General features: G+C 40.4%; 1 protein-coding gene across 1 annotated transcript in view; it reads right to left on the bottom strand.

Moving 5' to 3' along the window:
• Nucleotides 1-13,816, bottom strand: part of kcnh6a (potassium voltage-gated channel, subfamily H (eag-related), member 6a) — a 61,549-nt gene that overhangs the window by 35,953 nt on the left and 11,780 nt on the right. The window contains exons 3-6 of the mRNA XM_073840630.1: nt 12,226-12,378; nt 10,644-10,747; nt 10,320-10,569; nt 8,176-8,378 (exon numbers count right to left, since the gene is read on the bottom strand). Coding sequence (XP_073696731.1) covers nt 8,176-8,378; nt 10,320-10,569; nt 10,644-10,747; nt 12,226-12,378 — 710 coding nt within the window. The remainder of the gene's footprint in view (nt 1-8,175; nt 8,379-10,319; nt 10,570-10,643; nt 10,748-12,225; nt 12,379-13,816) is intronic.

Raw genomic sequence — 13,816 nt, 5'->3', positions numbered from 1 at the left:
ATTCTCGGACGACCCTGGCTTCAGCTCCACCATCCTGAACTCCGCTGGGATCCATGTGACATCATCAGTTGGAGTAAGCATTGCTATCAGAACTGTATGTCTTCACAACTCCCCCCTGTGTCTGTTCCTGTCTCTCTCGCCTCCACTAGAATTGAAAGTCCGGACACGACTACCTTGACGGAGATCCCAGCGGAGTATCTCGATTATCAGGATGTTTTCAGCAAGCAAGCTGCCACCCTCCTTCCTCCACATCGGCCATGGGACTGTGCTATCGATCTGCTACCTGGGGCTCAATTACCCAAGGGACGGGTCTACCCACTGTCCAACCCGGAGCGCCAGGCGATGGAGGAGTACATTAAGGAGGCCCTAGCTCAAGGATTCATCCGACCATCTACTTCTCCGGCCGCTTCCAGCTTCTTCTTCGTGGGTAAGAAGGATGGAGGTCTCCGTCCCTGTATTGATTACCGCCAGCTCAACTCTCAGATTATTCAACAGCCATATCCGCTACCACTCGTCCCTGCCACCCTCGAAGAACTCCGTGGGGCTCACATCTTCTCCAAGCTGGACCTGCGGAGTGCGTACAACCTCGTTCGTATTCGTGAGGGAGATGAGTGGAAGACGGCCTTCATTACACCAACTGGCCACTACGAATATCTTGTCATGCCCTATGGTTTGTCCATCAGTCCCTCAGTCTTCCAAACGTTTATGAACGAGGTGTTCCGGGAATTTCTGCACAAATTTGTGGTGGTGTATATTGACGATATTCTCATTTATTCCCGGAACCAGGCCGAACATCGCCAGCACGTCCGTCAGGTCCTCCAGGTTCTTTGTGAACACCATCTCTTCCTGAAGCTGGAGAAGTGTGAGTTCCACATGCAAGCCGTACAGTTCCTGGGCTATAACATCAGCCCCGAGGGTGTGCAGATGGACCAGCAGAAGGTCCAAGCCATCCAGAATTGGCCTCAACCTAACACCATCAAGGAACTACAGAAATTTCTTGGATTCTCAAACTTCTACAGACGATTCATCAAGAACTACAGTTCCATCACAGCACCTCTGACCTCCCTCCTTCGTGGCCAACCCAAACACCTCTGCTGGAGCACCTCCGCCCACGAAGCATTCCACCAACTGAAGAAGATCTTCAGCACTGCTCCCCTCCTACGACATCTTGACCCTGAACATCCCTTCGTAGTCGAGGTTGATGCATCCACCATCGGCGTCGGAGCAGTGCTGTCACAAGCGGCCGGGGAATCATCTCTCCTCCATCCCTGTGCATACTTCTCCAAGAAACTATCCCCGGCGGAGCAGAACTACGATGTGGGCAACCGCAAGCTACTTGCCATCAAGCTTGCCTTGGAAGAGTGGCGTCACTGGCTGGAAGGGGCTAAACATCCGTTCCTGATTATCACTGACCACAAGAACCTCCAATATATCCAAGAAGCCAAACGACTTAACCCCAGACAGGCCAGATGGGCTCTATTCTTCACCCGGTTCCAGTTCCAGATCACCTATCGTCCCGGATCCAAGAACATCCCCGCTGACGCATTATCCAGACAATTCCCCAATGATGCATCCACGGAACCCGAACATGTCATACCCCCAGCACTGATTGTTAGCCCCATCCAATGGGACACCTGGATCCGAGACGCCACTCTCCAAGAGCCTGCTCCGCTGGAGTTTCCAGAGTGTAAAATCTACGTCCCCAGCTCCCAACGTCAACGCCTTCTGGACACGGTACATCAGTCTCCGGGCTCTGGACACCCAGGTAGCAGAAGGACCCTCTCGCTCCTCCAATCTCGTTACTGGTGGTCCAGTATGACCCGGGATGTCAACAGGTACGTCCAGAGCTGCTCAGTCTGTGCCACTACTAACACTCCTCGTCATCTGCCCGCAGGAAAACTGGTGCCCTTTCCAATCCCGCAGCGACCCTGGTCCCACCTCGGGGTGGACTTTGTGACCGATCTCCCGGATTCAGAAGGTAATACCTGTGTGTTGGTAATTGTGGACAGATTTTCCAAATCCTGCAAGCTGATCCCTTTGTAGGGATTGCCTACAGCTATGGAAACCGCCGAACTTCTGTTCCAACACGTATTTCGTCACTTTGGTCTCCCCGAGGAGATCGTGTCGGACCGGGGTCCCCAGTTCATCTCCCATGTATGGAAAGCATTCTTTAAATCTCTTGGCATCTCTGTTCATCTCTCCTCAGGCTACCATCCGCAAACCAACGGCCAGACTGAGAGAAAGATCCAAGAGCTAGGACGGTACCTCCGGGCATACTGTTCTGAGGATCAGCACAGCTGGAGCAGGTTCCTCCCATGGGCCGAGTACGCACAAAACTCCCTGCGTCAGGACACCACTGGACTTACACCTTTTCAATGCGTACTCGGTTTTCAGCCTCCGCTGTTCCCCTGGACGGAGGAACCCACACACGTTCCAGCTGTGGACTACTGGTTTCGAGAGAGTGTGGGACTCAGCCCATCACCACCTTCATAGAGCCATCCGACGACACAAGGACTTTGCCGATGTCCGTAGGAGAGCAACACCCCAATACCAACCGGGAGATAAGGTCTGGCTCTCCACGAAGGACATCCGGCTCAGGTTACCCTGTCGCAAGCTGAGTCCCCGCTACATTGGTCCGTTCGAGATCCTGAGGCAGATTAATGAAGTGACCTACCAGCTTCAGCTCCCACCCTGGTACAGAATACATCCCACCTTTCACGTCTCACTCCTAAAACCGTTCTTTCCCTCTGCCACAGAACCCGATAGAGCTGAAGCTGGGCCCCTCCTCCAGAGATCCTGGATCAACCTTCGGTCTACACGGTGCAGGAGATCTTGGATTCTCGACGCCGAGGGAGACACTTAGAATATCTCATCGACTGGGAGGGGTATGGACCCGAAGAAAGATCCTGGGTGGCCAGAGAGGACATCCTGGACCCTCAACTCCTGGCCGACTTCCACCACAACCACCCTGAGTGCCCTGCCCCTTGCGGTCGTGGTCGCCCTCGGCGTCGGATTAGGGCGTCGGGAGCCGCCCCTGGAGGAGGGGGTAATGTCAGAGTGTCACCCACACGAACCACGCCCTCTGAAGCACCACCCACTCGTTCCAATTCACCTGATTATTGACTGTGCACACCTGACGTCACTTCCCTCTGCTCTATATATACCCGGAACCTCCAGACACTCATTGTCTGGTCTACAGATCGCACTCCATGATTGCCCTGCTCCCCTGGATTACTTTGGACTCTGGTTCCCTCTATGTTCCCGCGGACTCTCTATCTAATACCCAGGACTGTTCAGATAAGAATAGTTACCGTCACATTCTTCTCTGCCAATGTTTGCAACTTACCTGCTGTGTTAATAAACTTACCTTCATCATTTTATACTTACCTCCGTCTCTGCCTTCATCCTTGTGTGTGACACTCAAATGTCCAAACCTCTCAATAGATTTTGAGATATTTAACATAAATGGTTCATAGAGCTAGTGTTAATTTCGTCAGACGAGACGAGACGAAATATGTTCGTCAACGACCTTTTTTTTCATGACTAAGACGAGACGATGACAAGACTGCACCACTGTCCAAAAACGCTGACTAAGACTAAATTAACATGCATTATTGTTGACGAAAAAAGACGAGACGAAAATGTTTTGCATAAAATAAAAACTAAGATAAAATCTCTCTTCATTTTCGTCTACAATCGTCTCTGCTTTTTCATCAGCTGTTACGGCTTTAAAATATTCAAACTGCGTGCGTATTGGCGCGCTGGCTGGCGCGCTGGCTGGCGCTGAGCCAGAGACGGACGAGCTCTGCTCTTGTCATATAATCACAACTATGCAGTGTTTTTAACCACATAACGCTTATTTTAGGTTTCAGACATTTAAATACACATAAGTACTAGTAAAAGGAGACATTTAGAGTTTGTAAAATACACACATAGGTCTATGGAAGCAGCAAATAACAATCTATTCAAATATAATTTGCCGATGTGTTTTATTCATATCACATACACATAGGCTTAGTAACTAAAAAGTTCACTCTATTCCTCTTCCAGTTCACCAGCCACTTACTTGCATGTATTTCGGGAGAAACGGATGAATGTATATGTGCTGTAAATACGGCTGACAGGACTCTCTGAGTCTGAACGGCAGCGCGAACAAACATGGCCGCGCCCATCTCACGTTACAGATTACGACCCAGCTTCACGTGACAAGCTTGATGCGTCGCCATGGAAACAATAAGGACGAACGTTCTAAAATAACGGTCGCTTAAAAAAAACTCACTCTCAGGGGTCCGCTAGAATATTTAAAACTCACCACTGAAAGGGTTAATCATTTGTGAATGTGTCTCCTAAATCAGAAATTGAAAACCAGACACGTTTAACATTTGCATTCAACAAAAATCATTCAACAAGTGTATTTTGTCAGGTAATTATGACATTTAACCAATGTTTGAGATATGTGAAACACTTTTTTTGCTGAAATGTGTATCAGTAATAATCTCAGTAATAATGTGTTATTTTAAAAAAAGACTACAATTTTTTGACTAAACCTAGACTAAAATATATTGAGTTCTTTTTTGACTAAAACTAGACTAAAATTAAAAGACTTTTAGTCGACTAAAACTTGACTAAGATACCTTGAGTTTTCTTTTGACTAAAACTAGACTAAAATGACGAGACTTTTAGTCGACTAAAACTTGACTAACAAAAAAAGATATGTGAATGACTAAATATGACTAAAACTAACAAGGACATTTGGCACAAGACTAAGACTAAGACTAAATTAAAAATAGGTGACGAAATTAACACTACATAGAGCATTATTTTCAGCTTTATATTTGGTATATAAAACATCTGTAAATATTTTTTTTAATCGAATTTCTTGAAGTGACAACATACAGAGGCCCTAAAGTAAATTAAAAAGAAAAAAAAAACTTTACATGCACACAAGAAACTTTTTTTGTGCCCTTGAGAAACTTTCACATGCTTACGCATTACAATTTATAGTTTTTGTATAACCTATTCAATTTGTGCATCACTGCTGTCTTACTGTGAATAAAACAAGAGCATGGATGCACATGAATTAATTAAGAGATCTACATGCTCAAAATGTGTCTTTTCTTATAGTAGTACCTCTAATATCAAGGCCTAATGTCCAATACACAATGACACGAAATGTGCTAATGCCATAAAATTTGCCAAGTTCAAGGGTTTATAAAAAAAGATGGGTACAGTAGAAACATGTTTAAAATTTGGCTTTCATTAGGGCAGTATGCCATATTTCAAGGCCTTAGGTCTCTTTAATGCATACTTTGTGGAGGCCAAGAAACCACACCGTGAAATGGGCTGATGGCACAATAGGTGGCTCAGTGTGCATTGTCCTATATGTTAAGTTTAATGGTTTCTCGTGTGCGCATAAAAGTCTATTTTTTTTTTAAGAATAATATAGGAAGAAACCCAAAATGCTTATAACCTGCATTTTGCATAATGAAAAAGTGCACCTTGAATTCATTTAGTCATATTTTGTCATATTTATAATTCTTAATTTTCTATTATAAAAAACTAAATGGGGGGAAAGTCTGAAAACACAAATACTTTTCCATACTCTGCTTTCCATACTCTACTTTTCCAGATCTGGAAAATACTTAAATTAAATTCCTTACTTTTTCAAACCCAGTAGGAACCCTGTCAAACATTACGAATTTACATGACAAAGTTAATATATTACATATGATGAAAAGTATACATTTATCCATCTATTTGCAAGGCCTATAAAACCATCAATGTTATAGTCACAGCCTCAGACGTCACACTCACGGACCTTCAAAGTCGTTGTCTGATCAAAGTCGTGGTCGAATTCAACAGAATTTCTGGGAGATGTGTGTGTTGCGTTCTTTAACATTCTGCCTGGAAACGAAGATATCAAGGCACCAAACCCCCTCATAGTAAAAGATTGATGCTGATCAGGATCAACTAAATGCCGGATTTTCAAAAGTATGTGAAATATGTCAAGTTTGTGGCATAGACCTTTCCATCAAGGGTTCTCAGCTACAGTCCTCAGGACCCACTGTTCTGCACATTTTGTATGTTTCTGAATCTGAGGGCCTATTTACACCAGGTCACATCACACATTTCTCTGATTGGATATCTATCTGATTTGTTAAAACATTTCCATTTACACTTGGCCACATAAATGTGTCTTGGCAAAATGTATATAAATCCAGTCTTCAATTCCCACGCTTATATTTCAATTTACTTCAATGAGAGCAACAGATCAGCACTGCATTTTATTCATTATCAGCTAATTTCAAGATCAAAGACCGCAACAGGAGAGAGCGCGGCATCAGCACTAGAAAGATAGCTTAGTGTCACAAGTTTTAATGAAGATGATGTGGGTTAAACGTCTGTGACTTACTTTCAGTTTAATTTGTGGCAGTTTGCATGTCGGTTTGCTGAAGAGATACTCAGCTACTCATCTGCAGTGATGCTTGTTGCATTAGCGCTGTCATATCTGACAATAACAAAGACCACCTCCAGAAGTGGTTTTAAATGAGTCTCGAATGCACTTTGGAGAGCATTTACACCTGGTCTTTTCATGACCAGATAGCTATCCGATCAGAGAAAATGCATGAAGTGACCAGGTGTAAACAGGCCCTGACACACTCATTTCAGTGATGATCTGAATCAGGTGCGTTAAACGAGGGAGACATACAAAATGTGCAGAGCAGTGGGTTCTGAGGACTGGAGTTGAGAACCACTGTATTGCATGATGCGACACAAAACGAAACGTGATTGGTTGCTCTACCTGTCAGTCATATGGCCTCTTGTCCATTCAAAGCGGCCAAGGAACCCATACCTTCTGCAGTCAATCTGAAGATTTAAAAAGTCTTCTTCCCATCTCAAGACTTTTTAAATCTTTAGACAATGCTTTGTCAAGCTATCATAATTTAGTTTTAACAGTTTACTTTTCCGAGTGAAAAGTAAAAAACTAAACTCTTAACTCTTAAATATTACATTGCATTTACATTAGATTTTCAATTCATGATAGACAAACTATTAAAAAAACAGTGTAGAAAGAACTTTGATCGCCATATCAATTGTAAGATTGGCCTATGATCAATAAAAATATTTATTACAGTTTTTATTCCTCTGCTACAAAAAATGTTTTTATTTTCATTTATAAACTTTTCTCAGCTATATTGACATAAGCTACTGTTTAAAAGCTTGAAGTCACAAGATTTTCTATTCACTAAGGATCGATTCAAATGAATTGAAAGTGACAGTAAAGACTTTTACTTTGTTGCATCTGATTTTTATTTAATTTTTAAAATGTATTTAAACATTTATAATAATCAGAAATGTTTCTTGAGCATCGCATTTAAATGATTTCTGAAGGATCATGTGACACTGCAGACTGGAGTAATAATGCTGAAATTTCAGCTGTATTAAAATAAAAAAACAACCAATTAATTGTTTTAAATTGTTATAATATTTCACAATAATACAGTGTATTCTTGAGCAAATACTGCAGCCTTGGTGAGCATAACAGACTTTTATAAGAGAACCAAAACTTTTGAACAGTAGTTAATCAAATGTATCAAATGTCATATGGTAATTAGAATTAATTAAATAGGTTAAATGGCAGTGTGTATTTTGTTTTATTAAAGTTTTAACTTGATTAATTAATTTTAATTAAAATAATTTTTACCTCGTCGAGGTTTCTACAATCTAAAATTATTATATATTTTTTTTAATCACAACATTTATATCAATAACCAATGTTGCCATGTCCGAGTTTAAGAATTAGGCTACTATAACATTGCTGCTGTGGATTGTTTTTCACATCTGTGGGTTAAATGTGATATTTAGCCCCTTAAATGCGTATTTTACCAGAGGAACCCCACCAAATAAATGTGTATTTAACCCCCTGAAACATTTTTTTACTAGAGGACCCCCTCTGAAATGCAACTGTGCTAGTTTGTGGTTTTAAGTAGCAATTGGGCGGGATTTGTTGTGAAAACCTGGCAGACAACACCATAAATAAATACAGCTAGATGAAAAAATCTCTAGGCCTCACTTGGTGAACAGAAAAATAGAGATAAAGAAAGAATATCCTGAATCTGGTATATACCCTTGCATGAATTACACGGAGGAGCTGTCAAGTACTTTTTATATTACCTGCGTGACTTGAGTGACCTTTTCCGAGACGTTCTGTGTGCGGTCTTTAATCTTGCTGGGTGCTATGATCTCGATCTCTGCGGGGGATGGTGGTCTGAGACGGTCCGAGCCGAAGGATATCGTCACCTGAGGGATGCGGCCAATAGCGCGGTGCCGCATCAAATCAGAGTCTGAGGTGGAGTTCAAGTTACTGGGCTTTAGATCTGAAAAAGAAAGCAGTTTTCATTAAGGGTTTAATTAATTCATGTCATGCCATGTGACTTGCACTACCATCCTGCGTGTGTCTGCCAATTACACTGCCATTAATGTCACTGCTTGTGTATGCAATGATGAAAAAGTGTTCATTTAGACCTATGAGTCATATGGGCACCTGTATAATGGCAGAATAACTATTTAGAGCTCATGCGCACACACACGCAAAGCGGCAGATGCATCAGGGGTGGCTGTGGGTAATCACAGTCACACAAAAGCATTGATTAGGACTACAGCTACAGCTACAGAAATAGGCCTGTCAGGACGCCACATGTGACCATTTCACCAGGGAACCAACAAGCCTCATTCTGGACATCCAGAGACTTAAATGTTACAATTTAACATGGATCGCTTTGGTATGCTCATTGCGCTTTAAGCTGCTTTTTGGAGTTGTTCCACAAACTCCATTAGAAATAAATTCTAGCTCATTGTTATTAAATGCTTCTGCTATTTTAGGCTAATTGGTTTTTGATCAGACTTATTATGTAGTCAAGGATCATTTCAAATATAACACTTAATTTCCATGGAAAGCACATCCTGTACTCGGTCATGGTGCTCCTGTTCAATGCTAATGGAAGAGTTTAATCAGCAGAGACCGGAGAGCCGATCAAACAGGGCCTCATGTGGTATTAAGCTGACAAGTATCTGTTCCTCTCCATCCCGGCTGGGGACCCCCGCTCATATTTTATATATCTAAATGCTCAGACATATGACATGATTTACAAAGGCAGTCTTTTTTTGCCAAAAACAAGTAAGTAAACTTACTACTAAACTACTAACAGTTTCCTTGTCATAAATACTATCTCCTGCTACTGACAATGCAGTCCAAGAATAAAGACTATAATAATTACGTGTTTTATGTTTTCTTCCGTTGGTTAAGATACTGACGTGGCTTTGGAAGACCAAATATTTTGCACCATACTGAAAAATCAAACTATGGAAGCTGGTATCCCTCAAATATGGCTTTAGTTTTACTTTTAACTACATATCTTAAAATGTATTTATATGTCAGAATATCACTATACCCCTTTATAGCTTTATTATTATTACAATTTAAAATAATGTTTTCTATCACTATATTTTAAAGTGTAAAAAGATCAAAAAGCTGAATTTTCAGCATCATTACTCTAGTCTTTAGTGTCACAATCTTTCAGCAATAATAATTATCAATGTTGAAAACAGTTGTACTGACATTTTCAGGATTCTTTGATAAACAAAATACTGTTACTTTTGATAAATTTTAAATAATAATGAATCCTTGCTGAAAAATACTATAGTTTTCTTTCTTTGCAGTATAAAATGTGGCTTAATGTTGTAGAAAATTGAGAGATTTTCCTTTTAATATATTATTTTCTGCCAAAAAAACGAATGCAACATTTCTGTGTTACAACCTTACTTTATAATTTTCTATTAATTTCTTTTGATTATAGCACCTGTATTTTGCTTGTAGACAAACTAAGTTTTAAGAGAAAATCTATGTTTAATAGGTGCAATTAATAATTTCTTCCTTTTAAAGGGTATCTATGAAGAAGAAATTACTTAAAAGGATAGTTCACCCAAAAATGAAAATTATCCCATGATTTACTCACCCTCAAGCCATCCTAGTTGTATATGATTTTCTTCTTTCAGACGAAGGAGACTTGGAAGAGGCAGGACATTTTTAATACAACTCTGATTGTATTCGTCTAAAAGAAAGTCATATACAACTAGGATGGCTTGAAGGTGAGTAAATGATGGGGTCAAAATTTTTGGGGGGGTGAACTATCCCTTAATGTAAAATAACTTTTTTCATGAACTATGGCTTTGTTTGCAGTAAATGTATAAATAATGAAGTTTCACACACAGTCACAATATGTTGTTTACACAAGGAACTAGACGGCAAACACTCATACCGCTCCACGGGTCTCTCATGCCATCAATGTCGTGCAGCGAGGAGGCCCGACGCAAACTGCGGACGCTCTCTCTGGAGTGGCTGTGTATGAGAGGCGGTCCGCTGGGGTCTAGCCGGTCTGAGGGCCGTGTGACTGGGGATGAGAAGCTGCATGTGGAGGGGGTCTGCTGAATCAAGGCCTGGGTCTCTGATTTCAAGCAGCTGTCTGGAGACATCTGGAGGTCTTTCAGGGCCACCTCCTCATGAGAGGGCTGCAGGACACAGAAAAGGAGAGCTGTAGATTATGTGCCTGTGGCAATATGAACTTGGATGTGCACACATGTACCTGTAGGTAGTCCACCACCACTCCCTCAAAGTGGTCCTTAGGGAGGGACGGCTGCCGTTTGACACGGAGAGAGGGCATTCGCAGTCTCATCTTACGTTTCTGACCTGATACACAAACATAAGGTTAAATAATACAAGAGACATAACTGGTGTAAAATGAGTTCTTGTCTTTCTGGCCTTTGGTTTTGAAGTCCTTTTGACTAATCTCAGCTCAGTGTGTGATATTGATGATATTGATCACTTTAAAAATGTAGGGAAGACACATTTAAGACTAATTTTAAGTAAAAATAGTCTTTGAACCTATGAAACCTATTTTTTTCTACAATTAAATATATATATATATAGAATAAATGAATTCTCCTGTCTAGGAGAAACAATTATGATACAGTTGAGGTCAAAAGTTTACATCTCCCTTTCAGAATCTGCTAACAAAATATGTGTATATATAGTCTACAAGAGAAAATAATAGTTGAATTTATAAAAATAACCCCGTTCAAAAGTTTACATCCCATTGATTCTTAATACTGTGTTGTTACCTGAATGATCCACAACTGTTTTTTTTGTTTAGTGATAGTTGTTCATGAGTCCCTTGTTTGTCCTGAACAGTTAAACTGCTCGCTGTTCTTCAGAAAAATCCTTCAGGTCCCACAAATTCTTTGGTTTTCCAGCATTTTTGTGTATTTTAACCCTTTCCAACAATGACTGTATGATTTTGAGATCCATCTCAAGATTCAAATGCTCACTGATGCTTCAAAAGGAAACATGATGCATTAAGAGTCGGGCATGAAAACTTTTGAACAGAATGGAGATGTGTACATTTTTCTTATTTTCCTACATATCATATTTTTTCATTTAGTACTGCCCTTCAGAAGTTCTAGAAGATAGTTACAAGTGTCCCAAAAGACAAAATAAGGTAAATTTTCTCTGATCTTCAAATTCTCCTAATGCATGGTTTTTCCATTTGGAGCATAAATGAATATAGTTGAATATTAGTCCCTCAGTTGTCCTCAGTGTGAAAAGATGGACCTCAAAATCTTACAGTCATTGGAAAGAGTACAAAAACACAAAAATGCTGAAAACCCAAAGAATTTGTGGAACCTAAAGGATTTTTCTTAAGAACAGCAGAGAGTTTAACTGTTCAAGACTAACAAGGGACTCATGAACAGCTATCACTAAACAAAAAAACACAGCTGTGGATCATTCAGGTAACAACACAGTATCGTTTGATGAATATCAGATTTGCTGGATAAATAAACATACTACTACCACTAATAATAAAAATAAACATGTATTTTTACTATATTTATTATTTTATTATTACAAAATATATTATTTTTGTTTCTAATAGTTTCTAATATAAAAGTTTAAGCCACACTGTGAACAGAAATGATGGGCCTGGCATAGACAAACACACACATACATAAACACTCCAAAATGTGACACCACCTTTATCCATTGCCGCTTCTGGCTACACCTACACACCGACCGTCACACCAAGCACAGCAGTCAATGTGTTTACCTTATAAGGCTGTTACAGAAAGGGCCAGAATCTCTCCCACACACAGAGGAAGGGGGACACGCACCTGCCCGTAACCAGCTGTGTGTCATTCGCTGTTTGATGCCACCTTTTTTCATGGACGGGTCTAAAAGCTCCTGGAAGTTTAGGATGAACATGATTACAACTCCTTCCTCGTTCTTCACTGGAACCACATCAACCAAACATGGCCTGCATGTCCCTGAAAGGCCAAGAGACACAGACACACACAGAAGAGAGAGAGAGTGAACGGAGTGACAAGGAAGTCAACAAGCAGACATGTTTGAGTACAAAATGCAGCACAAGTATAGTTTTGGTTTCATGAAGAGCTGATATAAATACCAATGTGAGGGCTGCTAGTAGTCCAAACACACTCACACAAACACACAATAAGACTCCCACACACAGGTGCCGCCATTCAGGGGGTCTGAAATCCATGATTATGAGGAAACATAAATTTACTAAATAGGGGGGATCATGGACTGTAGTCTGTAACATGGACTTATATTATTAAAGGATCAGCTCACTTTCATAGGATTAGTTCACTCATCTCCATGTCATCCAAGATGCTCATGTCTTTCTTTCTTCAGCTGAAAAGAAAGTAAGGTTTTTGAGGAAAACATTCCAGGATTTTTCTCCATAACGTGGACTTATTGGGGATCAGTGAGTTGAAGGTCCAAACTGCAGTTTCAGCGCAGCTTCAAAGGGCTCTACACGATCCCAGCCGAGAAATAAGGGTCTTAACTAGTGAAACAATTAGTCATTTCTAAAAAAAAAAATTAACATTTATATACTTTTTAACCACAAATGCTCATCTTGAACTGGCTCGACTTCACACCGTACGTAGTCACGTTGGAAAGATCGCGCGTGACAAGGTGGAAGTACCGACCCAGTGTTTACAAAGCGAACATGCAAAGAAAGGAAAACGCCCTATATTAAAAAAAGGTCAAACGGCAATGTCAGACAAATTTTGAAGTTGGAGGAGAAAATGAGATGAAGTTTTTCACCCTGCCCTACCTTTTTGAACCAAAGTAGACAGACAAAGAACTAACCATGCATGACCTTTTCATTGTGATTATGCAATGCATGAAGTCGAGCTAGTGCAAGACAAGCACTTGTGGTTGAAAAGTATATCAATTTAATTTTTTTTTAGAAAATGACAGAACGTTTCACTAGATAAGACCCTTATTCTTCGGCTGGGATTGTGTAGAGCCCTTTGAAGCTGCACTGAAACTCCAATTGGACCTTCAATCCGTTGGCTCCCATTGAAGTCTCCACTATATGGAGAAAAATCCTGGAATGTTTTTCTCAAAAAGCTTCATTTCTTTTTGACTGAGGAAAGAACGACATGAAATCTTGCATGACAAGGGGGTGAGTAAATTATAAGGAAATTTTAATCTGGTAGTGAACTAATCCTTTAACTTTCATATAATGTTCTCATATTTATCTATTAAACATTAAAATAGTTAAAAAAAATTGGAACTGTTCAAATTAATTTAAAAGAAAAGAAAATCATGATGCCATTCCCCATCTCCAGTCTTGTTTTATTTTAAACATTTTAATTCGAAATGGTAAGCATATGGGAAGCAATTTTATCCAAAACAGCAAATCAAATATAAAACATCTATTCATTTATCAAT

This window comes from Garra rufa, chromosome 1, assembly GCF_049309525.1.
Source record: "Garra rufa chromosome 1, GarRuf1.0, whole genome shotgun sequence".
NCBI classification, from domain to species: domain Eukaryota; kingdom Metazoa; phylum Chordata; class Actinopteri; order Cypriniformes; family Cyprinidae; genus Garra; species Garra rufa.
Note: the sequence above shows the minus strand (reverse complement) of the source record. Positions and strands in the feature narration are given on the sequence as shown.